The following is a 27849-nucleotide window of genomic DNA, read 5'->3' as shown; positions in this document are numbered from 1 at the left end:
TAGCGATACGGACCGTGTAAGGCCGCCCCCCGCTCGCTGCGCCGCACTGAAGTAGCCAGCTCAGTCCGCCCGGCCGCTGCGGGGTTTGGGGAGAAATACCTTTACGGCTGAGCCTCTATCGACCGCACAAGTCCCGCACCGTACAGTAACGACCCGAGTAGAGTAGATTAGATCTGGTATGAGCAATTAATACTGCCACAGACAGGCCCAGCGACCCAGGTAAGCCGAGTTTCTTGCCTAAAAGTGCTCTTCAAAATAAAACCGAAATGCGGTGTCAGCGGTGCAGCATGCAGGGGCAGCTGGTCGTGACATAACTTGTATATTTTAGGTAAGACGTATAATGGTCGCTGCTCGATGCCGTAAACTGCACAGTGTGAGTTGGTGCAGATCTGTACTTCTCTCTCAGGGCTCTGTGGTGAGGGCAGCTGTGTAGTCCATTGCGGTTTCGTTTTTGTTTTCTATCAATAAGTAAACGAAATTGACACAATACTAACTCACCAGAATAGTTAATAATTTAGTACTAGCGAATACATGTGTTAAGTACCTCTTCCAATACAGGTAACTAGGGTTTAATCGGTGCTGGTAAAGAATGCTACGATTGCAGTTCGTACGACCCTTCTGTGGTTAGGTCATTGTGTCAGCAGGTCATTGTGTGGGGAGGTCATTGTGCCAGCAGGTCCGATTTTAGAATTTGCGTTTTGTGGGTTAGAGGTCATTGTCTGCTTTTATTGCGAGTAATATCGATGGACTTTAAAGTCACTGAAGAGACAGTACTGACACTCTAACACTACACGTCAACATGACACTATCATACTCAATACAGGCCACAATAAACCATGCATGTTATAATTATTGATATAGCTGTTATGGCTTTATGGATAATTAATTGTTTATTCAGGGTTATTAGGGCCTACAGGACCAGTACGTTACTGAAGCGAATCCACATATAACTTTGCTTATAATGTAAGATTAACAATGTTATATTTCTGAAAATGTAATCAACAAAACAGGCTTTTCATATAGCAAGTTACAGCAACTGCTCAGTATTTTCGCAGACGGGCATACAGATAGGTATGGTCAGTTATTTCGAGACCTGCAGGTGGTCCTTTCCTGCATGAGTTTAATGCACATGTGTTGTTTTGTGACTTTTCGTATGCTTCCACAACTGTAAATCTCTAGTGTAGTCTAAGACCATGGCATTGTGATTGTTTTGTCAGCTGTGTGGTTGGGCAGGGCTATGCACTGTGTATGATATCTATATAAAGGCTGCAGGGATTATACTGAAGGGAGGTGGAGTGTGAAAGCATTACATGGAAATGTGTGACTCATCTGTGCGGTTTAATAGGCTGTTGACACACAAATGCCTTCAAACCAAATAAAAAGAATCCACAATGCAAAATTATTTCCTGTTATGAAATTTAAATTTATAGTTATATATATATTATAGTTTATAGCTCTCTGTTGTCTTGTTGTGCCATTGTCTCTTTACATTAACAATAACATCAACATTACTTCTCTCCTAGAGAATATGTTTATACTATCTTGTATATTTGCATGTGAAATTTGCTCCCTAATCTCCTCCACTGTCCTAGAAAAATGCTTAAGAGAATATGAAGCCCACTCCTAATTCACATAATCATGATGGGATCAGTGTTCATTTTGTGTTAGTTTGCAGTTTGCACTGAATTGCATTGCTGTTTTTTATTTTAGATTTTCAGTTTGACAATTGTATCTTTCTCTGCTACCACAAGGCTGGATATTGTTCAGATATGGTGTAATTAAGCAGTTTCCATTAAAACTGATGAAGTAACCAACATGTATTTATTGGTGTTTTTGTTATTATAAAACTCTTTAAATGTTTGCTTTCCTTCTGAGAGGCACATGAGTATTATTGTGTTGTTTTGATACAAGAGAAAAGGGCCCCAAACTTTGCTTATGCAAAGATGAGGCCTGACAGACTAAACTGATGTAAATGCAGTATATAAATGTTCAATCTGTTGTGCAGTGTGGTGTGGTGCGGTCAAACGGAGTTCACCTGCTTTGTATTTGATTTATTGTTCCCAAGGAAGGCAGCATGGAGCAACAACAAGACTTCTCCCCTCTCAAGCACTTTGTGGTGGCAAAAAAGAAGATCAGCGCAGTCTTTGACCAGCTGCTGGGGTATGTCAGCGAAGGGGCAGAGTTCTTGGAGGGTAAGTTTATGAGGATAAAGTCCCGTCACTGAACTACACTAGACGGACTGAAAGGGTTCACACTATACAGCTAGCAAGATAATATAACTTTCTTACTTGTTGGGCTTCCACATATATATATATTTTTTTTTAATCTGGAGGTTAATGTTAAAAAAAAAAAAAAAAAAAGATAAATGTTGGATTGTGCAGCTGTTGTTTTTGGAGGCTGATAATATCGAAGTCTGAAAGGTATTAGGAGCAGACTGTCTAATGAGAGCAGACTGTGGGATCTTAGAAATCCATCCTAGATGATCTGGAATGGAATGTTTGTGTTCTTTCTTTTTCTCATTTTTTCTGTCTTTTTCTTTCTTCAAATGGTGATATCAGAGACCTGTAAGGATGAGCAGCTGGAGCAGATAGCCAGTGAGCAGCAGAAGGCACAGATTCAGGCCTATGCAAGCAAGCTGGCTGTGATCGGTGAGGTGCTGGCTCGGAGACACATGAAAGTGGCATTTTTTGGCAGGTAAGGAACACAAAACAACGTTCTGCTTTACAAAATGTGGTGCATTCTCTTGCATTGGTTTATTTTAATTGTTTTCAACTGTCATGGTTCCCTCCCCTCTCCTCTGCAGGACCAGCAATGGCAAGAGCACGGTGATCAACGCCATGCTGCGCGATCGCGTCCTGCCCAGTGGAATCGGACACACCACCAACTGCTTCCTGAGCGTGGAGGGCACGGACGAGGACAAGGCCTTCCTCAAGACCGAGGGGTCGGAGGAGGAGAAGAGCGTCAAGGTGAAGCACAGACTAAACACGTTTCTCTCTCGCAGTACATGTCTAGTTACTGTTCTTTAAAGTTGGTGATTTGATATAGTTTAGAGTTCTGTATCTGGGTCTGGATTATGGCAGTGGCTTTTCTGGGTTTATGACAATACTCCCCCCCCTGGCACAGCCCTCAGAGACCGGGCTGCAGCAGCCACCCATTTATCAAGTAGTCTTCCTCGAGTAGAGGAGATTTTTAGCTCACAGGGGAACGTGTTTGTCAGTAAAGGCTTAACACTGTTGCATGCACTGCAGGGTGAATACAGCACACTCCTTCACTGAGTGACACTTCAGCTCGGGAGGGAAATTCTGATTGTGTAGTCGTGCGTTTTTTTTAAATTATATAATAACTGGCCCCATAATTCTCCTGTCAGCTGTAAATCTGCATTCAGACGAGCCTGCCACAGCATAGCAGACGATTACCTACTTTGTGAATGGCTTTATTCAGTTGGCCTGAGATGAATTTTATACAGCAATCACAAAACATGTAGGTAGCAAGGTCCTTTTCATCTGACCTTCAATATTTTATTGCTGTGTATAAAATTAAATAACAAGCAGTTTTATTTTTTTGGTGTTAAGTATCTTATTGATACTCAATACAAAATGGTTTAGCAAGTGAACTAGTTTTCTGTTGTATTGACCAATGGCCAGTCCTCCATGATAAATCATTAAGCTGTCTATTACTGTTTTTTACAAGCTGTCTGTTTCTCTAATGGCTTTTACGCGGATGCTGATCTCTGGAATGCCAGGCCTCTGTCTTGCAGTGCCAGTTTTTTAGGGCAGGCATCTCCTGATTTCACATATTGTGGCATTTACAATTTAAAAGAGACCAGACCAAAAATAATAATATAATACAGCAACGATTAGTTTTCAGAGTGGTTCAGGAAAGTTTTATTTTTTACTACCACTACTAAGACTGCTAGTGCTACTACTACCACCTCTGATTTTACTACTACTCCAACAGCTACTACTTAGGAGCGTTGCTGTGTGCAGGGTTCCCGGGCCTCCTGTCACAGCTCCTCTCTCTGTCCACAGACCGTGAACCAGCTGGCCCATGCCCTACACATGGACAAGAGTCTGGATGCCGGCTGCCTGGTCAAGGTGTTCTGGCCCAAAACCAAGTGTGCGCTGCTGAGGGACGACTTGGTCCTTGTGGACAGGTACGGTATGGCCTCCCAGCCAGACCCTTTTCCTTTGACAGGGAAGTCTATGATGTTTTCACAAGCACACTTTCTAAGTAAGCTGAGGTTTAGCTGCTACCTGGTCACCTTAGATAAGGAAGAAGTAGTGAAATTATTACAGGGTTTTTCTTTTCCCCTGAGCTTCTCCCAGAAGCTGGTTTCTGTGGTCTCTTGTGACCACACATTGAGTAAGTCTTGTACAGTAATCCGTATCGGGCCAGGGCTTATGGAATTTATCTGTTCCTTTCAGCCCAGGGACGGACGTGACCACGGAGCTGGACAGCTGGATCGATAAATTCTGTCTGGATGCTGATGTGTTCGTTCTGGTGGCCAACTCTGAGTCCACTCTCATGAACACGGTAGGTGCTTCGGTTACTGTAGACATCCCAGATGCTGATAAATCTGTGTCGCAGTGCTGTGATGCCGTTAACAGGCCCGGGTCAAACCCCACCCCCTGCCAATGTGGGAACACCCTGCCCTGGGTGGTTGTGTGTGCACTCAACATTTAGATATAGTACTTTGTTAAACATGTACTCGGAAGAGAGCAGCGAAGATGTTGCTTTTCTTTGTGTTGTGTGTTAGCCTGAAAACTGAAATGGGAAATACTGTATCTGCCATAAACTATAGTAACAGGGGTCTCTGTTTACTTCAGAGCAGTCCAGTTATCTCAGGAGGTTATTTACAGCTGTTGACACAATGCCCCCTTATAGCTGTTTGTCCTGGCTGAGGCCTCTGTGGCATTCCAGAGCACACAGTCGATCACAGAGCCAGTTGTCTGTGCTGGAGCTGCTGAGAGAGACCTGCTGCTCTTCAGGGCATCGGCTAGTCTGGTCTGGTTCCTGCAGTAGCCGCTGCTGTGTGTCGCGATCTCGAAATAAACTGTTGTGGCTGTTGTATCGCACAATCGCACTGTCACATGGCCAGACCTGCACTCACAGATATGAGCTGTAGTCAGTGTTTAATCAGAGTTGTTTGACCTTTAAGCAATTACTATCAACCATATCAAGTAGCTCTTTGTAATAAAATTGTTTGTAAATATATGTATTCTAAAACTGGAGGGGAAAACAAAAACCAAAAAAAAGCGTTTTGAATCTCGCGAAATGTATATAAGATTAGATTTAGTGAAACTTTTTTAATTTCCCCCTCCCCCTGCACTTTCTTTCCTTATTAAAGGAGAAACACTTTTTCCACAAAGTAAACGAGCGTCTTTCAAAGCCCAACATCTTCATCCTGAACAACCGCTGGGATGCGTCTGCCTCGGAGCCGGAGTACATGGAAGATGTAAGTGGCGTTCATGGCAAAAAACAACAACCTGGCAGTGTCACACCATTTGCATGTCAACGCGTATAGATACGCAAAGCCACAACTATTGCCGCAAACTCTGCATTGTTTTGTTATGAGTTTGCATTTAAGGGTAATTTCTCTGTTACTGGAGACAAGTACTTGGCTCGGGCCAGTGCTGTGTTGTGAGGGAAGGCAGTGTCTCTGCACGGTACCTGGGCAACGCTCAGGCCAGCTGTGGCTCTGTCTGTGTGATGCTCAGGCCGGGTGTCTCCTGGCAGGTGCGGCGGCAACACATGGAGCGCTGCGTGAGCTTCCTGGTGGAGGAGCTGCGGGTGGTGGACCAGGCCCAGGCGCCCAACCGCATCTTCTTCGTCTCGGCCAAGGAGGTGCTGAACGCCCGCATGCACCGGGCACAGGGCATGCCAGAGGCTGGTACGCACGGGCACAGGGGCCTCGGGGAGCGTGACTGTATGCAATTGTGTGTATGTGGAGAATGCGATATGATTGAAACTGTGATAAAAGTGTTATATTTCCATACTTCCTATGCAGGGTTTAGATTGTAGAACACAGGTTTTTATTTTAATGAAAACTTTTGGGGAAAATCATCAAAATCAGGTGCTGAATTATTTTTTCCCCCCCATGAGATTTTGTTAAATATTGCATGGGGTTCATATCTTCCCAATCTGAACAAATGTCTGGATTGAGAAGTTAAAGACCCTCCCCCAACACTAGGGATGGGGATCGTTAATTTTTATTGATATTGATACCATTTTCGAGATTGCTTAACGATCCGAGTCTTTATCGATACCACTATCGATACTTTTCTATTATTTGGTTTAAAGACGAGACAACAGTAAATAACAAAACTGTTATTCCTATTATTGCAAAAACTGTGAGTCTTTAATTATCAGATTTCAACATAACGTATAACTATGAGAACAGTAAAATAATACATCGGCAGCAAAATGTCCAACACGTTTTTTCCAACAGCAAAGAAAATAAATAATATACATAAATACAATAAATATTATGCCTTACACAACAAAAAGAAAAACGAATCGACAGCTCTTCACACATCATTTTTCCGGTTCGTGCACGTATCTAATTTTAGGGGTATATGCGAGTGAAATAGTTGCACTGTAGAGCCCTGAATCGGCTTATTATTGTCAAAGATGGAGACTTGCTACGAAGTTGGGGTGCGCTTACCATGCATACCTTGGGTGGAGGAGGATGACTGTCCTCCAGTGGCAGCCAGAGTTGGCACCGTTGCAACCCGAAGGTTCTGCATTTTCCCTTTAACTGATGCACAACATTGAGGTGCTTAATCATTGCTGTAGTGGCCCTCCCTTGCAAGAAATTACCTGCGAACATAAATTACATGTCGCTTCCTCATCTCTGGCTTTATTAAAATGTAGCCAAGCCTTTGACCGCTTAGTACGTTCAGCCATCCTAGCAAGCAACGAAATGAGAAATGAAGCGAATTAGGGCGTGACGCAATTAAATTCTTCTTCGTTTAGTTTAAAGGCGGTTGGCAGGCAATTCAGTTGAATTTAGTAATGTTATTAGACAATCGATGTATGTTTGTGCACCAGTGATTTGATTTAAATTACATGACTCTCGTCTCTCGAGACATAAGTTAACGTTACATTATATTACCCACTAGTCTCGATAGCAGTATTGATAAGCTTGGACCTTATTGATCTTCGGGTTTTGAGAAATTTGTAACCGGGTCCTTAATAGAACCAGGTTTCGATCCCCATCCCTACCAACACACACACACACACACACACACACACACACACACACACACACACACACACACACACACACACACACACACACACACACACACACACACACACACACACACACACACACACACACACACACACACACACACACACACACACACACACACACACACACACACACACACACACACACACACACACACACACACACCTAACGTTGTACATGTTGTGCTTGTGCCCTCTGTTGCAGGCGGGGCTTTAGCTGAAGGCTTCCAGGAGAGGCTGAAGGAGTTCCAGGACTTTGAGAGGACCTTTGAGGCAAGTGTGCCGAGTGTCTCTCCTGTCCTGAGCGCGGCTACTAACACTCATTCACAGGGCTTTCTCTGCAGTTGAGTGGCAACCAAGGTGTTTTTTTTTTTGTTTTGTTGTTTTTTACTCAAAGCAGAAGATCCTCTCACTTGAGGGTTTTAGCCAATGAAAGAGGAACCACTTATCATGGTTTTCATGTTAGCCACACATAGATATTAAAATAGGGCATTGATGCAAATCACAAACTGACAGACACACACACATGTGCAATGTTTATCCAGAGCAGACTGGGCAAAGCTGATCAATTAACATTTTCATTTAGTCATTTTCTCTGGTAGTCAGGGAAATTAAAACACACTTAGCAGCCAGCATCCTTGCAGCTTATTGTGACATTGACTCAGCGGCTCAAAGTGTGAGGTGCCTGCCGTGCCGTACGGTGGAGGCAGTCTAACCCTGTTCTCCCAGTCTCCCCCCTCTGCTGCCGCCGGCTCCGCCCTGCGCTCTGTGCACGTTCTTCAACCTGCGTCTTCATTGCTGAAGTCTAGATTTACTTCGGCGAGGAGCTAACCATTTCCTCTTTTGTTTCTTCATATCCCTTGTCCTTCTTTTTCCCTTCCCTTTTCAATGGCTTTTCCTTTACTTGCTTGCTTATTTAGTTTTTAATTACTGCTTACTTTCCTTGATAGGTTGGATATATTTGTGGCCTAACACACAAGTTATTGATTACTACTATATGTAATAGAATTTCCCAAAAAAAAGGTCAAATTAATTTTAAATGACTTTTAATTTGGAAAAGTGCATGGGGACAATTGTAAAAAAAACACGAAGAATAATCTTGAAAACTACAAGCATGCTGTATTTTAAGTTGCCTATGTTTTGCATATTACCAGTTTTATCTTTTTTTTTTTTTTTTAATTTGTCGAGTTATTGTGACAATGTTAAAGAAGCGTTTTGGATTAAGATACGGCTCTGCTGCTGCTGAGTTTTGCACTTTGCTTTCTCTGTGTTCCTGGCGGTGAGGAACAGGAGGTTGTGTTTTCCGTTTTGAGTTAGCCAGCAGCAGGCCCGTATCTTGTCCCGGTTTGTTGTCTCTTCGTGAGCGCCGCCCCGGCTCTGTCACAGTAACTCGTGTTGGCCTCGCAGGAGTGTATCTCGCAGTCAGCAGTGAAAACTAAGTTTGAGCAGCACACGATCAGGGCCAAGCAAATCACCCAGACTGTGAAAGACATCATGGACAGCATCAATATTGCTGCAGCAGAAAAGAGGTGAGCATGTGTTCTTACTCTTAAACTCTCTTTTTTTTTTTTTTTACTGTATGTGTGTTCTGTGTGGTTTAAATGCCGACTCTTCAAAAAATAAATACATCGCTGGAAAATGTCCCAAGGTGGTGGTGCTGATTTTTCTAGCAGCCAATTTAAGAAACTGAGATCTAGGAAGAATATTCTCAGGCTGTTGGTTAATACTGGTCTGCAAGAGCTTCAGAAATGTTACAGTCCGTGTGGAATCTAAACAGGACTGAATGCATCATAGATGTTTGGACAGGCCTTTCTTTACATGAAGGGCTTGTGAGAGCCAGGCACAAAAGCTCAGCCAGTACACAAGGGTCACTCAGTGACATGCGAGTCTCTCACCACTACCCTTGTCCTCCTGCCCTAGAGTCCACTCTCTGGAGGAGAAGGACGACCAGACAGACCGATTGGAGTTCGTTCGCAATCAGCTCAACCTACTGACTGAGGAAATCAAGAGGAAGATCAAGATAGTTACCGAAGAAGTGGAGAACAACGTAAGAATCCGTCTTTTCAGCACAGGCCTGGTAATGCTGCTTAAGGGGCGGATTTCATGTGCTCTGTTATTTTAATTTTGATCTTCTGCAACTTCGAAAGGTTTCCAACGCCATGGCGGAGGAGATCTGCCGGCTCTCTGTGCTGCTGGACGAGTTCCACGCCGACTTCCACCCCTCGGCGCAGGTCCTGAAGGTGTACAAGGCTGTAAGTTTGCAACTGTGGGCAGACGCCCTCCCAATAAACTGTAGAGGTAGAAATGTAGCGAGAGATGGCAGAATAAGAGCTCACTCCGTCCTGTCTCTCTGTCGCTGCAGGAGCTGCTGAAGCACATTGAGGAGGGCATGGGCAAGAACCTGGCGTTCCGCTGCTCCAGCGCGGTCAACGCCTCCGTGCACGCGGCCCAGCAGCAGATGATTGGTACGCACTGACAGAGCTGCAAGAGTTCTGGTTATTAGTAGTACTTGTAGTAGTACTATTTACTGATTTGGCAGATGTCTTTAACCAAAAAGACTTGCAACAAGATTGGCAAGAGCACAGTATAATTAAGATACAGTCACATATTTACTGCATTAAACTGTAATTGACTGTAGAAAACTCACAACATGAAGGAGTGCATGTGTTTGGGAGTGGTTCAGAGGTGCTGATGGGGTGAATATTGAATACCACGCTGGCTTCATTACACTATACAAGATCAGATGGTGTCATCTAGGAACGGGTGTACTGGGTGTTATCTAGGATCTCCAAAACACAACAAAGTGAGCGTGTCGTGTGCAGGGTGTGTGAGTGTTCATTGTGCTTTCCTGCGGTCTGCTTCTCAGAGAGCCTGCAGCCCCTGCTGCCCTCCGCCGCATCTTCCCAACTGCAGATGCTGATCCCCTGCAGGAAGTTCGACCTCAGCTACGACCTGAACTGCGGCTCCCTGTGCTCGGACTTCCAGGAGAACATCGAGTTCCGCTTCTCGATGGGCTGGACCGCACTGGTCAACCGCTTCCTGGGCCCCAGCAATGCCAAGCGCGCCCTCCGACTGGTGGACGGCAGCTTGCAGGTGGGTAGGGCTGAAGTGAGATTCTTTTGTTCAGGAGGGGAACATAGCTTTCATTTCTTTTTTAACTTCTGATGAACTGCAACCCATACGAACACAAGATATGAATGAAAATTGTTTAAAAGCTGTGGTTCGATGGGATGGTCTGGGCAGAGAGTTTGATGATATGGGAAGTATGAAGTTTTGCGTTTCTAGTCGATGGTCACGGATGTTTATTTGCTCCTGCAGATTCCTCGAGCTCCGGCCATGACCCCGACAGGAGCCGGTGTCCCCCCCGGAGCCCAGGACAGCCTGTCTCAGGAGGAGCTAATGCTGTCCATGGCCACGGGCCTGGCATCCCTCACCTCGCGTACATCCATGAGTGTCGTCATCGTGGGTGGCGTGGCAAGTAGACCTCTGTTACAAACTTGGGCAATATGTATTGGGGATAGGGCGTTTCAGTCCAGCCTTGTTTTCCCCTCTCTGGCTGTGCCTGGCGTGTCTGACCCCCGTCTCACCGGCAGGTGTGGAGGACGGTGGGTTGGCGGCTGATCGCTCTGACCATGGGCCTGTACGGGCTGCTCTACCTCTACGAGAAGCTCACCTGGACCACCAAAGCCAAGGAGAGGGCCTTCAAGCGCCAGTTCGTGGACTACGCCACCGAGAAGCTGCAGATGATCGTGAGCTTCACCAGCGCCAACTGCAGCCACCAGGTCCAGCAGTAAGTCCCTGCCTCGTACTCCACCCTCGGGCCCAACAGGACGTGCCTGCGGCTGACCTCGCACTAGGCCAGTACTGATCTGTGCGTGTCTCTCAGGGAGATGGCTTCCACCTTCGCCCGACTGTGCCAGCAGGTGGATCTGACCCAGAGGGAGCTGGAGGGGGAGATCAGTCGGCTGGACAGAAAGATCGAGCGTCTGCAGAGGGTGCATGAGCGCTCCAAGGCACTGCGGTGAGTGGGGTGGCTTAAGAATGATGTTTTTGCAATGGTGAGGTGCGGTGGGGGAAAAAAAAAAAAGACCAAGACTAGCCTTCCACTACTACAAGGTTCCCCAGTCCTGATGCCAAGCGGAGACGCTATAGTGTCTCAAGTTTTTGTTTGGCGATTACCTTGCTTTACACTCTGTTACCCTTCCTTTTCTTAGACACAAAGCGACCGGACTCGAGGACGAGCTGGAGAGCTTCACCAGGCAGTATCTGCAGCCTCCGCAGTAACGCATAGCTGCCCGGCCCCCGCCCCGTCCAGGAGGGGGATTCTTCTTTTACAAAATACAAAATGAAGACCTACCTTTGTTTAAAAAGATTCCCCCCCACTAATTTCTACGTATCGAGGCCTGCACCGAATCAGCCCATGAAGGAATTTGTATACAAGATTTTAATGGAAAAACCAAAAGACATTCAATAAAAGCAGACATTGTCCACTCAGATCATGAGCTGCAGCTGTGGCAGATGCAAGCAGCCCAACCCCTGGGCCGGGAGCTGGGCAAGCTGTGTGTTGGTGCACAGCGACCTCCCCGGCAGCAGGGGGCGCTGTCTGGGGCTACAGAGGGGAACTCCGCCAGGGAGCCGACGGCTGGAAACATCGCTCGTCCGTTTCCTGTGGTAGAGCAGTCGGGAACCGCGAGAGCAGGCCCTTCATAAGAACGCAGCTGGAATGTTCCAGAGCCGTGCTGAAGAACACTAGAGCAGGCAGCTCTGCGCAGCCGGGGGGCTGGTGTCCAGTGCTGCTCGTTAGTTAAACCCACCAAGAGTCTGATTTTACCATTTGTTGAAGAACCCTAAGGATTATATATTACAACCTCCTAATTTATCTGTGATTTGTTTATTTTCCCAAATTATTTTGCCATTTTACCTTTTAAGTTTCCCCTTAGAGATGCAAGATATAATGTGATTTTTTTTTTTTTTTTTTTTTTTTCCTTTTTCTGCAATACTAATTTACACATTACAGGACAGGACAGGACAGGACCCTGGAGCTTGTGTGCCCTTTTAAAGTGAACCAGACAATCTTAAAACACTGGGGTCTGATGGAAGGTTTTTTGTTGAAGTGAATCTCTTATCTAGTTAAATAAGACTCCATTTGGCAAGTCAGATGCCGATACTGAGGCAGATTAAATACTACACACGATACTACAGCCAAAATTTGTATATAACCTTTTGATTATCAGAAACTGTTTTATATCTGTTTTTCTGTAACGGTTTGTACAAATTAGACCTTGGTAATCTTTTATTGATCTTCAGGAAATTCAGGAAGCCTTTTCCACTGTACAAGAATTCAATATTTTGTCAATTAAACCATTTTGTTTTTTGGAAAGGGCCAAAAAAAGTGACTTCGTAGTTACCTCATTTATTTATATTATACGGGAGAAAATATGCAAATAAAGAATGAATGTGTGAAAAACATTAAATGCCCCTTTTGTTGTTGTAATGAGCGAGCGTTTGAATAAAGCTGTGCCGGGTTTGAAAACAATGTAAACACACTTGACACCTCACCCTCCCCGGGAACTGCAGCCGACCCGTTCTCAGCACGAGCTCCCAGCGCAGTCGAGTAAGGAGGTACCACAAGAAGCACTTTTGGTTTTTAGTGGTTTATTTGCATGTGGATTCTTACATGTGTACCTATCACTCACAATCTTATAAAAGCTCTGTTGCTACAAATTTGCACTGAAGAGTATAAACTTACAATCTCTCAACATAGTGAACACACAGAACACAACAGCCTTGGTTAAAAGCTTTTTCTTTTTTTTTTTTTTCTTTTTCTTTTTTATTGGTTACAATATCAAGTCATGGCAACATATCAGTTATCACCGAGCCACTGTACAAATACAAAGGAGGAAAGGGGGGGGGGAAAAAAAGTGGGGGGAGGAGGAAAAAAAAATGGAAACCAAAAAACGAAGTAAAAGTTCTTGTAGCAAAGTGATTAATTACTTCACACAATAGCACTGTAAGAGGAAATGCATGGCACCGAGTCCCTGGTTTTGAATGGCTCAAGAACTGAAAAATAATTAAGAAAAATAAGACTTTGTTGGAATACATACAAGAGCCAAAAGGCAGTGCATTTTTACTGAATCTGTGTCAATATCGTGGTGAAAATGTAACACTAATGATGGGACACGGAGCCGGGACAGGACGGCCTTCGGGGCTGCTGTCTTTGCCCTTCCGGTCACTAGACTGGGTCCCTGTATCGACGCGCGCGCGAGAGAGAGAGACACCGATAGTCACTCAGACCCGCCAAGATTGGTTTTCATCCAGTCGATAAGAACGTCCTTGATTTAAAGGGAATTGTGGGCAAAAATAAGTCACCCTCTGCGAACGACGGCGCGGAAGGGTAGCCGAGGGCCTTGGTGAAGTCACGGGGTGGGAAGAGGCTAAAAATACCGACTTTTGGATATTCTCTCGGCCTGTAGGGCTTCTGTCCCAGCTCTGGACACAAACTCTTGTGTACGGTGTGCAGGCACATTCAACGCGTGATACCGTTGTGTGGAAACCGTTAATACTGTTGCATTTATATACCTATTGTTTTTACCCAGAATGCTGCGGTGATTGCCTGCCATTATTTAACAAGGCAACGCATCCTTTGCCTTCCTGGGTCGGGACCGAGGCACACCACGGTGGCTTGCTGCACAGGGAGACAATCTCGCCAGCGTCTACAGACGGATCCAGTCATTTCACACAATCTTGCCCTCCCTGGTCCTCCATATCGTGGGAGGGAACGGAGGGCGTCGGATTATACTGACACCAGTGCAGTGTTTGTTTAAAAGGAAAATAATGAACACTTCAGTTTCTTTCTTCCTTTTTATTAATTAAATGTGCCTTTTCGATTTTTTTTTCTTTTTTCTTTTTTTTTTTTTTTAGTTCAAACCGACCAGGAGTAAAATGACAATATCCAGTGAACACACAGCTACTCCAGTGAAACATGCAGGATCCAGCTCGGTTTGGTAGCAGGATTTCAAAAAAGCAACAAAATAAAATGGCAAAATGACTTGTGTACATTATTGAAACAGAACTCGTATTCACAAGTATATAGAAAGCACCAAGCGGTTTGGGCTGAAGTGGGCACTCGTTTTCTAGGCACCAGTATCGTGTCGGGCAGCTCATGGAAACGAGCAAAACAAGTTGCTCGTCCACGTTCAAATCGATTGACAATCAGGGGCACTGCCCATTGGGGTTAGCGTCGCTTCCATGTTAGCGGGACAACACAGAGTGAGTAAGGATGAGTGACAGAGCAACTGTTACAGGGGAAAAATATCTATTCCCATGTTGGAGGGTAATTTTGGCACAAAATGTAGCCTCAAAGTAAAAAAAAAAAAAAAAAAAAATCTTGACCACACATTTTTACAGTAAGAATTATTTTTCAACACTGAACTTCAATACATCTTACATCACGGTTATCTAAAGGATCTCTCTGGTAAAAACCACATTCTATTGTCAATATATGTATATCTGAAATCTGTTTGGAGAGGAAAAGAAAGGGAGGGGTTTAAAAAAAAAATAAAAAGGGGTAATGCAGCTAAAACGCACAACTGAAAACGGCTACCGTAATCACTACATATTGGTAAAAAGGATTCTTTATAATCAATAAATACATAAACATTTTAGTACTAAACTGTAGAAAGTAATCCATCTATTCAACAATAATTTACAGAAAAAAAGTGGCCTGAACCTCAAGTTGTTTGTTGCAATTCAGTCACCCCCTTTTCAAGGCAAAAAAACAAAAAGCAAATCAAAAAACAAAAAAAAACAAAAAACCCAGTCTTATTCTTGCACATGCTACAAAAGCTTTGCAACCAATACTTCCGTTAGTGTTTCATTGTAGTTAAAATTTGGTCCCAGAGCTATACTTTACTTTATTCATTCATTCCTCCGTTCAACACTGCTCTATTTAAATACTATTCTGCTCGTTGGCGTGTCGATTGGCACATCAGAAAGGCGGTTTACTTCATGGGCGCTGGCTGCAGGGCGGGAGCGCCGAGACGACGGGGTAACTCCCCTTGTGGCAGCGGCAGCCTGGAGGGCGAACACCTCGTCCAGCCGGCGGGACAGCCTCGCGCCAAGAGCCACGCTTTCAAGTGGGCACCGGCCTGACTTTGCCATCTATTCCCGGGCACTTTTACTCCGCAGTAAGGCAGAGGGGGGGGGGGGTTCGGCAATTATGGCGCAATCCAGTGAAATACAGACCACTTTATAAAGAGGAGAGAGGGAAAAAAAAAAAGAGAAGAGGCGAGTGAATGAAGGAGGGAGAGCCACACGGTGTTCGGACTGGAGGTCGTATCGGTCACTAATGGATGGAGATGCAAGGGAGCGTTGTTGGGCCCTCACGGTTCAGCACCTGTGCTATCCGACCCGTGATCGGAGCACGGCACCGGGCAGCAGCCGTCTCCCTCATCGGCTTCAACGGCCCACGATATGCATAACTGGCGATAGGCCTTTTTTATAATACACTGGTATCAGGTACACAACTTGAGTGATGCCTCCCATCATCATCATCATCATCATAATAATAAAAAAAAAAACCTTTAAAGTAAAAAGTCTGAATGTGCTTACATTAGGAGTACTGTTGCATGCATTTCTCTAGTTCTCTGTACAAAGCATTCTTTGCTAGTCATTCTTTACTGCTTCAAATGCGTGTGCGCCCGTGTATACACGCCTGTGTGTGAGTGAATAAAACCGTGCACACGGCGCTCACGGACAATCAGGAAAGAAAGCATTTACAGCTGGAATGTCTGCTACCCAGCAGCATGGTGGCGGAGGGGAAAGGACACGAGATGTCAGCGTTGGGGGAGTCGGAGGGGGTGCCGTTTCCACAGTAGAACTCAACGTTTGACTGAAAACCCAGCCACACTGTCGTCTTTGCCCCTCGCTCTGAATTCTGTAAACGGGTGGGCCGGGGGGGCTCGGAACAGACGAGGATGGCGAGTCACAAAGCGTCCACTGCTGGGAGGCGGAGACCGGGCCGGGCGCGGGGGCTGCTGGCCACCACTGTCGGGGTCAACGCCACAATGGGAAGGAGAAACGTGGAGACACAGAGCCTGCAGACTGGAAGATGAATGTCTAGGTGCAGCGTGTTGTTCACAGAACAGTGACACTCCTCTGCGCAACATGCGTCTAATGTTTTTCAGCAACTGCCCGTTTCAGGCTTGTTTACCATGTACAGGGGGGGGGGGGGGGCAGTCTGCACAAACTGGTCTATAAATGGTTAATTCATAAAATAACACGCCTTCATTGTTTTCAAGTAAATACTCAAGGTGCGATATCGGACTGCAAACACAGACAGAACCGTCCCCGTCGCGTCTAATGTGAACACTGCAAATCGCTGACCGACCATATCCAGGGAGTAAAAATACCGTTTTCACAAAGTCACTGATTTGTCATTCGTTTGGAATTCGTTTCTGTATTTTGCTAGGGGCTGCCGATTAATACTGAATAGAAATCACCAAAGACACACTTCCGGTATTGGTTTCAGGCAACCAGTATATATATATATATATATATATATATATATATATATATATATATATATATAAAAATTACAGTAATTTACACAAAGACTTGGGCTAACCTTTTCTGAATACATCACTAAGAAATTGTTTAAAAGCAACCAACTGATCAGTGACCAGAGTGTGACATTTCAGGATAATTAGAAGCTATAAATGGAATTATATATATATACATATATACTGCATATGTATATATTATAACAGTTTGTACAGATACATGATGTGATTGGTTACTATTATGTGTAGTCTGTTATGTACAAAAAAACAATGAGCAAAAGCAAGGAAATAAAACAACTAATTAGGAGGTGGGCAATAAAGAAAAAGTGTGTGTGTGTGTGTGTGTGTGTGTAATATATATATATCTATATGTAATATCTATATAGATATAGATATAAAACAATGACTGGCTCCTAGCTTCTTCGTCACCATGGTAAGATGCTAGCCCCTGTCAAAAGTCAGAGGATCACCAGGGTACAATTCTCGCTTCTTCATCTGATTTGGACTATGTACTGAAAGCTTTGTGTAGTAAGTGAATAGAAAAAACTTCACCCGGAAAGGTAGAAAGAAATGTTACTTTTCCCGTGACTGCCGGCTGCAGCAGTGACCCCCCGCCGCTGCACGGGGCGCCTGGTTGACCTCCGACCCCGCGGCCTGCTTAGTTCCAGATTCTGAGGAAACTGTCCCAAGATCCTGTGGCCACAGCCATGCCGTCATCCGTGACTCCTAAACAGCTCACTCGGTTGTCGTGGCCGGCCAGCACACCTGAGGGAAGAGAGCGTGTCAGCACGGGTCCGTCTCTCCGTCTCTCTGACGGTCTTCTCAGGCGCCCCGCTACCCCGCCCCGCCCCGCCGGCCCTCACCTGCACGCTCTCCCTTCAGGGTGTCCCACACGTTGCAGTTGAAGTCGTCGTAGCCAGCGAGCAGCAGGCGGCCGCTCTTAGAGAAGGCCACGGAGGTGATGCCGCAGATTATGTTGTCGTGGGAGTACATCATCAGCTCCTGGTCCGCCCGCAGGTCGAACAGCCGGCATGTGGCGTCGTCCGAGCCCGTGGTGAAGGCGTTTCCGTTGGGGAAGAACTGAGGAGAGAGGGCGAGGAGATGCATCCATGACACACGCAGCAAAAAAAAGAAAAAACTCAATTCCATGAAGTGAAGCATCATCTCCTCTCACGGCAACACTAACCACCGCGTGTATGCAAAGCTGTATGCAAACTCCTGCAATGGGACAGAGATGGGGGGGAAATACCACACGACACTGAAACAATGAGGGTATTTTGCACTGCAGGACCCTCTGTCCCTCGGGATCTCTCGTTTCCCACCTGTCGATGCAAATGCAGGACTAGAAATGACTTCTCCCAAAATAGGCCAGACTCTTACTCACCTCACTGTACAATAGACAATTATACCCCTCAGCCAGTGGATTTACTTATTTTACAGCAGGGTGATCCACCTATAAACACTGGCAGCACCACACTGAGAGGCAGGGGGTCTCAGTTCTGCAACAAACCTGGCGTCTAGTGGATTTACGATACTCTTCCAAGTGCTTTAACACTATAAACTCCGGCTGCCATAACTCATTTTTGTTTTTAGTCGCCCGAGTACTCACACAGACGGCGTTGATGTCAGAGACGTGGCCCGTGAATGACTGCCTGCACATGCCGTCCCGAACGTCCCACAGTTTGGACGAGGCGTCACAGGCCCCGGAGACGAAGGTCTTCATGTCAGGACTCAGGGAGAGGCTCATGACATCGCCGGTGTGGCCCGTGAACGTGGTCGTCTGCTGCCCGGTCTCGATGTCCCATAAAGCACTGGGCAGGGAAGCAATAGAGATGTGGCGTCACAGAAGAGAACCTGCACTCTCGCAACAATCCGCCTCTTTATCAATCTTCATCTTCTCAGACTATAAAATATATATCAAATATGTATAAAGATGACACCCTGTGTTGAAGTGCTCTCAGGCTGCTGTAATTCAGACCAGTGCAGAATGCTTTCTGTGGTTAGCCAGAGACAGGATACATTAGGACGAGATCAATCAAATCGATCAATCAATCTTTATCTCCTATAGCACCTTTCACAAGCAATGGCCACAGAGCTGTAAGGATCGGTGAGAAGAATGAGCAAGACTCTCGGGATCCTCAGAAACTCTGCCTCTTCTCTTTTAGTCGGAACAAAAATAAAAATTATGAAAATAAAATGAAGTGAAAAGGAGGACTCGACTCACCAGGTGGTGTCTCCTGAACTAGTGACAATCTGGTTGTCATCCAGAAAACGACAGCAAGACAAGTAGCCTGATGAAGAAAAAGTTATATAAAATGAAAAGGAGAAATCCATCCCCTCCACATCCACGCAGATATGTAAACTTCTCAGCTTCAGAGAGTCTCGGATTCTCAGCCGGGTGCTGCCCAACATCGCTGCCCTGCGTACCTGTGTGTCCCGGCAGCTCTCTGGTGACACGCACGTTGCCCTCCCTGGTCTTCAGGCTATATATGGAGCAGATGTTGTCCAGACCTCCGCAGGCCACATAGTTGCCAGAGGGCGCGTAGGCACAGGTCATGACCCAGGATGACCTCAGGGGGATGGCATGCATCTAAAGAGACCACAGCAGAGTTCACGACAGTATCCTAAGCAAGGGGGCTATGCAGGGGGTCCCATTTTACAGACACTCACATGTGCAAAATGACAAAATAAAATGCCAAAGTCGTGATCTAAACTAGTTCCACTGAAAATGGGACATTTTTCACGGGACAGGAAAGCACCCAGCATTTCCTCACCTTGTTTGTTGTGTAGCTGTCCCAGATAATTAGCTTGCCATCTTGAGAAGCACTGACGAGTAACCTAGAAAAACAAAAACACGAAGATATAGTGTTTCCGTCGTGAAGATACTGTAGTGCAGCTCATTTCCGTTCAATTCTGCAGGGGCCATGACTGCGCCTCACCTTGATCTATATATAGTGCCTTTTAAATGCAATCTCTCACCTCTGACATGGTGGTGTTTCATTGCCCATAAACGGCTCCTCAGGGCTTCAGTCAATTTCAAAAATGAGAGATATGGACATTTGGACCTACACTGAGTGGTGTGCGATTGCATTTTAGTACTATTCTGCGGTGATACTCAAGTCTCTCACACAGGGATCCTAGTTGTGCTGTTTCGCCCCCCTGTTCACTGCAGGCGGGGAAGTTACCTCATCACACCGGGCCATCTGCCGTTCAGGACCCCTGCTACACTGCTCCGGCAATTTCATAACTTATTCACGAACCACAAAATATTTCAACTCAGATAGTCGTCCAGCTTCAGGCAAAATGGCCTTCATAAATCCACAGTAATGCATCCACTCCGACTGCAGCCCCCCCCACCCCGATCCTAATGCCTTCCTCTTAAAAAGCACATCCGCTTGGATGTACAGCAAAACATCCATTTGTAGCACGTTGACCATAATGGAGCATTACAGAGCTAAAATGTCAACCACCGGGCATAAAATAAACATGAGGCGTAAACAGTTTTTTTCTTTTACTTGTACTTGCACTTGCTCTTCCCGAGGCCTGCCTGGGAAGCCAGAGTATGTGGCGAGATGAACACCAGAGCCGGAGCACCCTGGCAGAGATCTGCACTTCGGAGATGCACCTTTTATCATGGTGTCCTTAGGGAACTCATACACTGCACTCGATCCATGAAATATCTTTGGAAGTTACATCACATTAGAAGTAAAAAGATCATGGGAGGGAAAGGGCTAAAATCTGTCGTATTTTCATTTTTGCTCAAATGTGGATTCCTTCTCCTAATGCTCTGTGCCTGTATGTTGCGAACAATTAAACGTAACTGATTTACACTCAACACACCCATGTGTGGGCCTGGAGGCTGACAGAATCTGTATTACATTTCGTTTTTTGGTTTGGTTTCTCAAAATAAGAGTACACGTGAAAGAAACCCCGGATCCGACCGACCCCTAGAGCTGTGACCCTGTGCTGACCTGGAGTCGGAGCCCCAGTGCATGGCGTAGATTTTGGCAAGGTGACCTCTAAGCGTGCGTCTCGTCCTCATCTGGATCCGGCCCACAGAGTCCAGGCCGGCCGTGATCTGACGAACAAAAACGGCAAAAACATTAATGTAGGAAACCTTGGGGGTTAACCCCTTCCACATTGTGTGTTTGTGGGGTCTGCTCCAAGTTGTGCTTAGGGCTTCACACAGTAAGTGTGATTTGTAATATTTGTAATTTTCCATGCACATTTACAAAAAAGAACTACCATTTAAACAGAGGCTATGCCATGCTCTTACCTGCGAGAGAGTGGAGTCACTACATGCTTTCCTGGCATCCTATAGAAAGGAGAAAAAACAACAATCTCACTCAATAACTGGACATAAGGGTTGTGACACAGCTAGTGTGGCACTGCTATGCGAGATTAAAGTACTCGGCAGCTTCCCTTCGGCTGCAGGGTCTGAAAGCTTATGCCAACGCCTTACTGTGGAAACCCCAACAGATCTGTGAAGATATAACACTGACACTGCCCATCCCTTCTGTGTGGAGTGGCTGCTTGCTGCCTCCCGGGGCATCAGCTTTTAAGTACTTTAAAGAAAACGGACTTGTCTGCAAGCAAATGCTGCGGTATTGGAAGGCAGTGATGCGTACGGCCACTGTGATCAAATTACAAGCTCTAATAAAACCAAACAAATGATCAAGAGAAAAAAAGAAGACGTACTCTGATTTGATTCCGTAGTTGCTCCGCCTCTTGCCGTAGCTGTTCCAGTTCACTCATGGTCCCACCTGAATGCGTTCAGCCCTCGACCCGTGTCACTCAACCCTCAGGACACCTGCGGGGGACAGAGAGTGGTGAGGAGGGGGGGAGGGGCGCGGAGGACAAGAGCCGAGGCGAGGAGTGACCCATAACAGCCCGTCGACACTGCTGTCTCTGTCCCTCAGCGTGTGGCAGCACCGCTTGGCACAGCCTCTCGCACACAGCGCTGTCACCGACTGAGACCCACACTGCAAAGCCCTTAACCCTTTGGATCACAGTGTGATTGTGTATCACTTACGGACACTTGGTATATTAGGATTAATTATTTTTTTTGGAAAGCTTCTCAAATGTCACCTATACGTCACACTGATTTCTTAAGGGTTAACACCACCACCAACAATACCCCTTTCAAACAGCCTCACACAGTGCGCACAGAGACACAGGCACAGACATGCTGAGTAAAGGTCAGGCTGCAACATCAGAAGGGGAAGGGATTCAAGAGAAAATTTCCAGGACTGATGTAAAAAATATATATATTCACAATGTGCACAACTTTATACTTTCATTCGATCAATAATGGCCACTGCCAGCCAACCGCCACTCCTCGGATACAAGAGTACACACTTAAAATCAGAATATAGCCAAAGTGCCAGGCTGCACGTAAGCTGCAGGAGACGGACGAGCACACGGCAGCCCTGGACTGGGTTTACGTCATACTGTACAAGACTGTAAGCACAGTCACAGCAACAATGTTTGCATTTCTGGATTGTACTTTCCTTTTCACTTTCGGCCAATTACAAGATGTCCGCTTAGGCTGCAGAGATTAAAGTCTATTAATGCTCTGTGTTGCAATTTGTGTACAGAATGGTCATTCTCTCTCCAATCCTCCAGTGCACAGCCTGCGAGACATGGGCTACTGCAGAGACCAAGAGCACCCAGCCCAGGGAGCGGACGTCTCGTCTCCAATCGGCTGGAGTACAAGACCGTGCCTTAAAGCTCAGTACGTCCCCTGTCCGATCTGCCAATAGATTCACTTCTGCCCCTCTCTCCCACTTTCTAAACCAGCCTACAATTCCCACCCCCACACACTTCTTTAAAAAGAAAAAGAAAAAAAAAAAAAAAGGAAAAGGAAATGGGTGCGACCTTGCTCCTGCAGGTCACGCTGCTTTTTGATGTGCTAGATCTCTGTGCGTCTCTCTCTACGTCTTTCCCTGATCGTCTCCCTCCCTCCACATCTTCCTCCCCATCTCATCTCTCTGCGTCTGCCTGCCTCCCTCCCTCTGTCTGTGTCTCCCGCCTGTGCTCTCTTTGCCTCTCTCTCTTGCTCCCTCTCTGTGTATCCCTCTCTGTCTGTCTCCCTTGTTCTCCATCTCTCTCTGGCCTTCTCTCATTCTCAGCGTCTCTCTTACCCAAAACGCAGAGCAAGCGAGCATCGTTTGGTTTATTAAGAGTGAATTAAGTATAATTAATAGTTTCTCGGTCTCTCTCTCTCTCTCTCTCTCTCTCTCTCTCTCTCTCCCTGAGTTGCCTTTGCTCAAGTGCTGCAACAAAAACAGGAAGCGAGTTAGCCCCACCCCTCTGCAGCTGAGGGAAGGAACGACTGCTGAGTAACACTGGACTACCCCTGTCTTCCAGTCACTGCGCTGGGGCCTATGTCCCATGTACACCAGTACAGCATTACACAGCACAGGCCAGGTACTTTACACTGGCCACCTTAAAACATTTCATCAGAAGAGGGGGGCAAGCTATTTTCCAGGATGAACTTTCCTTAGCTGACTACAGTTTTCACCTTCGGTATATTTATGGCTTCAGTGTGTTTGTGCTTTGGCTGCAGTTTTTTTGGTCAATTTCCATTGTCTAGTTAGGCAGTCAGCATTAAAAGAGAGAAACCGTTAGAAAACCTAGCAAAAGAATGCTTGTTTGGGTTTCATTTGGTTTGTTCTACAATGTCTTCAGGAAGATTTTAAACAACCTTATGGCTGGCGTGTGGGGCTATTTTAAGCTGGCAGGAATATTTGTCAGCATCTCTTATTGAGCCAGGAGGAGGAAATAAAAGAACAATGATCAACTATCGCACTAGAGGCTAAATTAGGAGTTTGCCGGGGTAGACAGTCTAAAGTCAAACCAGGGACAAGAAATCGACACCATCTGTTAGCTCCACATCTGAATTAGAAATAACCTATAAAATATAGGATGGACTAAAATAAAATAACAAATATGTAAAACAAATCTGAAAGCAAAAGTTTAAAACTCAATAATAGATGCAGTTAATACATGCATTAATACACATCTCATGCTACAACAATCCTCTCTCATAGAAGGGAAGTTGAACCATAACCAAGTCTAAAAGCATGCTGCTATTAAACATATGCTTATTCACACACACACACACAATCTTCGTGAATCATTTGTTTTTAAAATCATAACAGTTAACTCACACAGCTTAATTTTACATTACTACTCCACTTTTTCCAAAGAATCTCTTACCCTGTTTTGAAAAGATAACTACATATAATAAGGAGAAAATACAGGTCTAATCATCCAGTCTAACTATTCTGCCAGGATTCAAATCAAAGCACACAAACCAGAAATAATGAAATGGCATTAGTTGTTCTTCCCTCACCTGTACGTTATCAGCACTTTAAAAATAGCACTTAAAAGTTGTTCTGAACGCAGTTGATCTAACATGGTATACAGAGTGCAAGTCTGGACTATGGTACTACAAAAAGATACTGCTACAGGTAACAACAGCCTGCAAAACTCTCTCTATGCAAATTCCTTGTGTGTGTCATTTTTATTATTGTTTATTTTAGGTAAAAGAACATAACAAGGAAGCATTAACGAGCTTTATCCTCCGTTAGAAGTTAGGCATGAGCAGGGGGAAAAGAGGAGGAAGGATAGAAAGCACACCAACAGGGAAGCCCCATCTTAGAAATGCATTAACTTCAGGTACAGAGGAAGTCCAACGGTGTGTGAACTTGATGGCTCACAGCAAGTCTCCCAGACACTTGCAAGAGGAGACTGGAGAGCTCAGGTATTGATTAATCATGTGGCATACACTGGATTTCAAAATACTGTGCTGGCAAGACGAACGAAAGCCATTGTGCAACACACACACACACGTGTTGTAACCAGTTTAACCCATTACTCAGTACATTCAGGAGACTAAGGCCTAGATCCAATCAAAATGTTGCCCTACCAAATGCATCACAAATTAGAAACTTATATCCCGTTGTATTTTTATTTACAAGTAGTAAGTGCTTCCCACAATACATTAAACGGTGATGGAGTGACAAGTTTGTAGTTTGCGATTAGTGGGTTTTGATTTGGTCTAGGGCCTAGTTTTACACGTAATACTTTATATACATTTATTTATAGACTAAGTCTGTCAAATTAGATTTCTAAGATATAAAAATATTTTATGTTTATGCATATAAGCATTATATCCGTCTCCCCGCAGCTCTGAGAAGGTGAGTGGATTGCAGTGATTTGGAAGACCTGATGGTCTGTGGCAGCCCTCAAAGACCATGGGCTAAACCATTCAAGGCAAATGTGAATCTCCAAAGTGAGATCAAACAAAGAGCAAACACTCTAGTTCAGTTATACATGCAGGAATGCCTTCTGGGTGGATGGTTAAATGCATTTCAGTAGTGCGGACATTTTAGACCCCATTCTCTTCTCTTAGCGCTCCAATGCGTTCACCTCCTTCCTCTACCCCAACTCTTTCTCCAGCGACTTCCAGACCCTATACACTCTAGGACAGAGCTGGTCCCGGTAAGCCCTTGGGGTTGGTTCATTACATCGCAAACCGGTTAACTACTGAACTGATTTAATTAGTAAAAAGGACCACATCTCCAAGGTATTCAGTGATTGAGGATTTAGAGAGCTCTGCAGGATGGTATCTCTCCAGGAACAGAGCCTGCTCTTGTGTCTAACCACTTTAAAATTTTTGCAATGGACAAAACTAACCATGCATTTCTGTTGAAAGTCTAATTTTTTTTTATTAACAAATTAATATTTTTTAACCCTGCCTGCCACTATACATTACACATGTTTAATGACGACCTAATGACTGCGTTCAGCTTAATTACTGGGGTTGTTGAACACCGTTCGAATGGATAGGAATTCCAGTACCAGTGCTATTTTCCAACTATAATTTACTGCACTGTAAACTTGGTCATAAAGACCATTACCTTTCAAGAGCACTGCACAGACTCCAAAGAAATAAAACATTTAACACAGGGACGGTTGATCACTCCCAGTTCCACAAACATTTAAGAAAACGGTAAATACAGGACTGGATTACTGTAATGACCGTGTAAAACCATGAATGATCCATAGGCAGCTAACAGTAAGGAAAAAAACAGTAAAATACCTGCATCTAGATTAATCCTCTGTCCAAAAATGCAGTCCAACCCGAACAATTTATTAAAAGAAAAGAAAGAGTGCAATCCACTTATTGACAAGAAGAATATACTTTAAGGATAATCAGCCCAGAACTTTAACATGAGGCATGTGAGGAGAAGATTCTACAGACCAACAGAGTGAAAATATGCAAAGTTTTCTTCTATTTTTTTATATTTGATAAAACTTTATATAATTATATAGAAATTGCACATTTATTTTTGCAATAGTAAGCTCCCACATGTAATAACACTATTATAAGCACTGCATTAAAATGAAAATCACTGGTAAGGCATGAAGAATGATCACTAAGATGAAAAACTGAAGTATCCTCATTGGGACTTCCAGACAGCAGACCCCTCAACAGCAGAGGTGGTCTCCCAACACCATCAGGAGTGACGTGCGAGAAGTACACACCACAGCACTTCTCCGACTGGGTTTACGTCAGGCGTTGGCTGTTCTTGAGTTTTATATTATTTTATATATATATATATATATATATATTATCTTAACTGCAAGGTGAGTGCCAGGCAGGGCAGCAGTCAGGAGTAAAAGAGGAATGTGTACGTATATTATAGTAATAGAATAACGTAGTATAATGTGCATTGGTCATGTGTATAAGTAACACACACTTCACATGCAGATTTTAAAATCTGTATTTTTGCCAAGATGCACATCAGAGCAGCAAAGCCTTAGATAACCCTAATTTATACACCAAAACCGTAATACTACTAATAAAGTCTTGAGAAGTGACTGCACTCCCAATGTTTAACTGACTTGACAGGTGCTGGTTGTGGGTGATTTGTCAAGCCAAGCACCTTCAGATCTGAATAAACTAGGTCACATTGTGAATTATTCAGATTTTCGGTGTCTCTAGACAGATCAGTGGTACAGATTGGTTTTCGTGTTACTTAAGAGAATACCAGAGCCTGATGCCTGTGTTAGTTCAGTACAGAGAAGACAGGCATCTGTGTGAATGCTATTCAATAAACTGAGATATATGGACCATTGGTTATTTCCGTAATTATAGGCGTCTGAGTTTGGATGACTATTAATGATTACAGTTAACTTAACAGATCGCATCACATCATATATGGACACACACACACACACATACTGTAAATGCATTTAGTTCAAAGGTTTATAATAAACAATGCACAGTAATGATAGCATGACTGGCCAATACAAGTCGTCGAAACGCAATGGGGCTACTGTGCATTGCGCTGTGGAAAGAAATAAATAATGAAAAAGCTGGTAAAATGACAATTGATATGATTTACTAAGCCTGTGATACTTGGTAAGGCCGAGCAACGCAGCCTGGCACTGCTACGTCATTCTCGACACGGATGCAATTATGTTTGAAGGGGAAAAACACATAACGTCCCTTTCATATATGATGTTAAGATACAAACACCTCCGCTATCAAGTCCTACAAAGGCGTGATAAGAGCCGTGGTTTCGGATGACGAGAACCTGCCGTCTCCCATTAAAATAAATACAGCCTCCCATCATAAATATTTGCAACCAGGCCAGCGCCAACCGAAAAACACAAAAGTGCAGGGAAACACGGCACCGACACGAATACGAAACGGACATTAAAACGGAGGCCGAACAACAACCTTGCGTTTGTGATTTTAATCGCAGCTCTATGTATGCGTGCACTAGCTAGGGGAAAATAATACACCCCCCAATCACTGCACATCGAAATCTCTCCCTTATAAACCTATAAAACCGTGACAATATCGCAAAGCAAATGTCTGGTGTGGTGTGGTGGTGCTAGTAATTTATTCATGAACCCGAGTGCTGCTGTCACTACGGGCCGCATCTTTGTAGCAAGACGAACTCGAAACTGTAGGAGGCCGCGTTTTATTTCTGGATTCAACCCATTGCGTTGTGCA

At 44.8% G+C, this 27849-nt stretch overlaps 2 protein-coding genes across 5 annotated transcripts in view; one reads left to right on the top strand and one right to left on the bottom strand.

The window, feature by feature from the left end:
• On the top strand, nt 1-12728 carry mfn1b (mitofusin 1b). Of its 2 annotated transcripts, none has more exons than XM_066709619.1 (18): nt 1-219; nt 2070-2192; nt 2559-2694; nt 2804-2966; nt 4029-4153; nt 4425-4533; nt 5348-5455; nt 5737-5890; nt 7460-7527; nt 8662-8783; nt 9175-9301; nt 9402-9506; nt 9617-9719; nt 10121-10347; nt 10573-10728; nt 10848-11044; nt 11141-11275; nt 11469-12728. In XM_066709619.1, exons 2-18 carry the CDS (start codon nt 2075-2077, stop codon nt 11536-11538), a joined length of 2223 nt encoding a protein of 740 aa, XP_066565716.1. In that variant the 5' UTR covers nt 1-219; nt 2070-2074; the 3' UTR covers nt 11539-12728. The 2 variants fall into 2 exon arrangements, with proteins under 2 accessions (XP_066565716.1, XP_066565715.1); XM_066709618.1 differs by having other exon boundaries at nt 2-219; nt 2066-2192.
• A 164-nt stretch (nt 12729-12892) lies between these two features.
• The window catches only part of LOC136753481 (guanine nucleotide-binding protein subunit beta-4), a 28377-nt gene continuing 13420 nt past the window's right edge, over nt 12893-27849 (bottom strand). For all 3 annotated transcript variants that reach the window (XM_066709622.1, XM_066709620.1, XM_066709621.1), the window contains 9 exons: nt 21513-21624; nt 21091-21129; nt 20786-20892; nt 19589-19652; nt 19242-19404; nt 19039-19105; nt 18424-18625; nt 17678-17894; nt 12893-17579 (listed from right to left, as the gene is read on the bottom strand). In XM_066709622.1, the coding sequence (XP_066565719.1) occupies nt 17473-17579; nt 17678-17894; nt 18424-18625; nt 19039-19105; nt 19242-19404; nt 19589-19652; nt 20786-20892; nt 21091-21129; nt 21513-21569 (1023 nt within the window). In that variant the 5' untranslated portion in view covers nt 21570-21624 and the 3' untranslated portion in view covers nt 12893-17472. The remainder of the gene's footprint in view (nt 17580-17677; nt 17895-18423; nt 18626-19038; nt 19106-19241; nt 19405-19588; nt 19653-20785; nt 20893-21090; nt 21130-21512; nt 21625-27849) is intronic.

Source organism: Amia ocellicauda, chromosome 7, assembly GCF_036373705.1.
Source record: "Amia ocellicauda isolate fAmiCal2 chromosome 7, fAmiCal2.hap1, whole genome shotgun sequence".
In the NCBI taxonomy this organism is placed as follows: Eukaryota; Metazoa; Chordata; class Actinopteri; order Amiiformes; family Amiidae; genus Amia; species Amia ocellicauda.
Note: the sequence above shows the minus strand (reverse complement) of the source record. Positions and strands in the feature narration are given on the sequence as shown.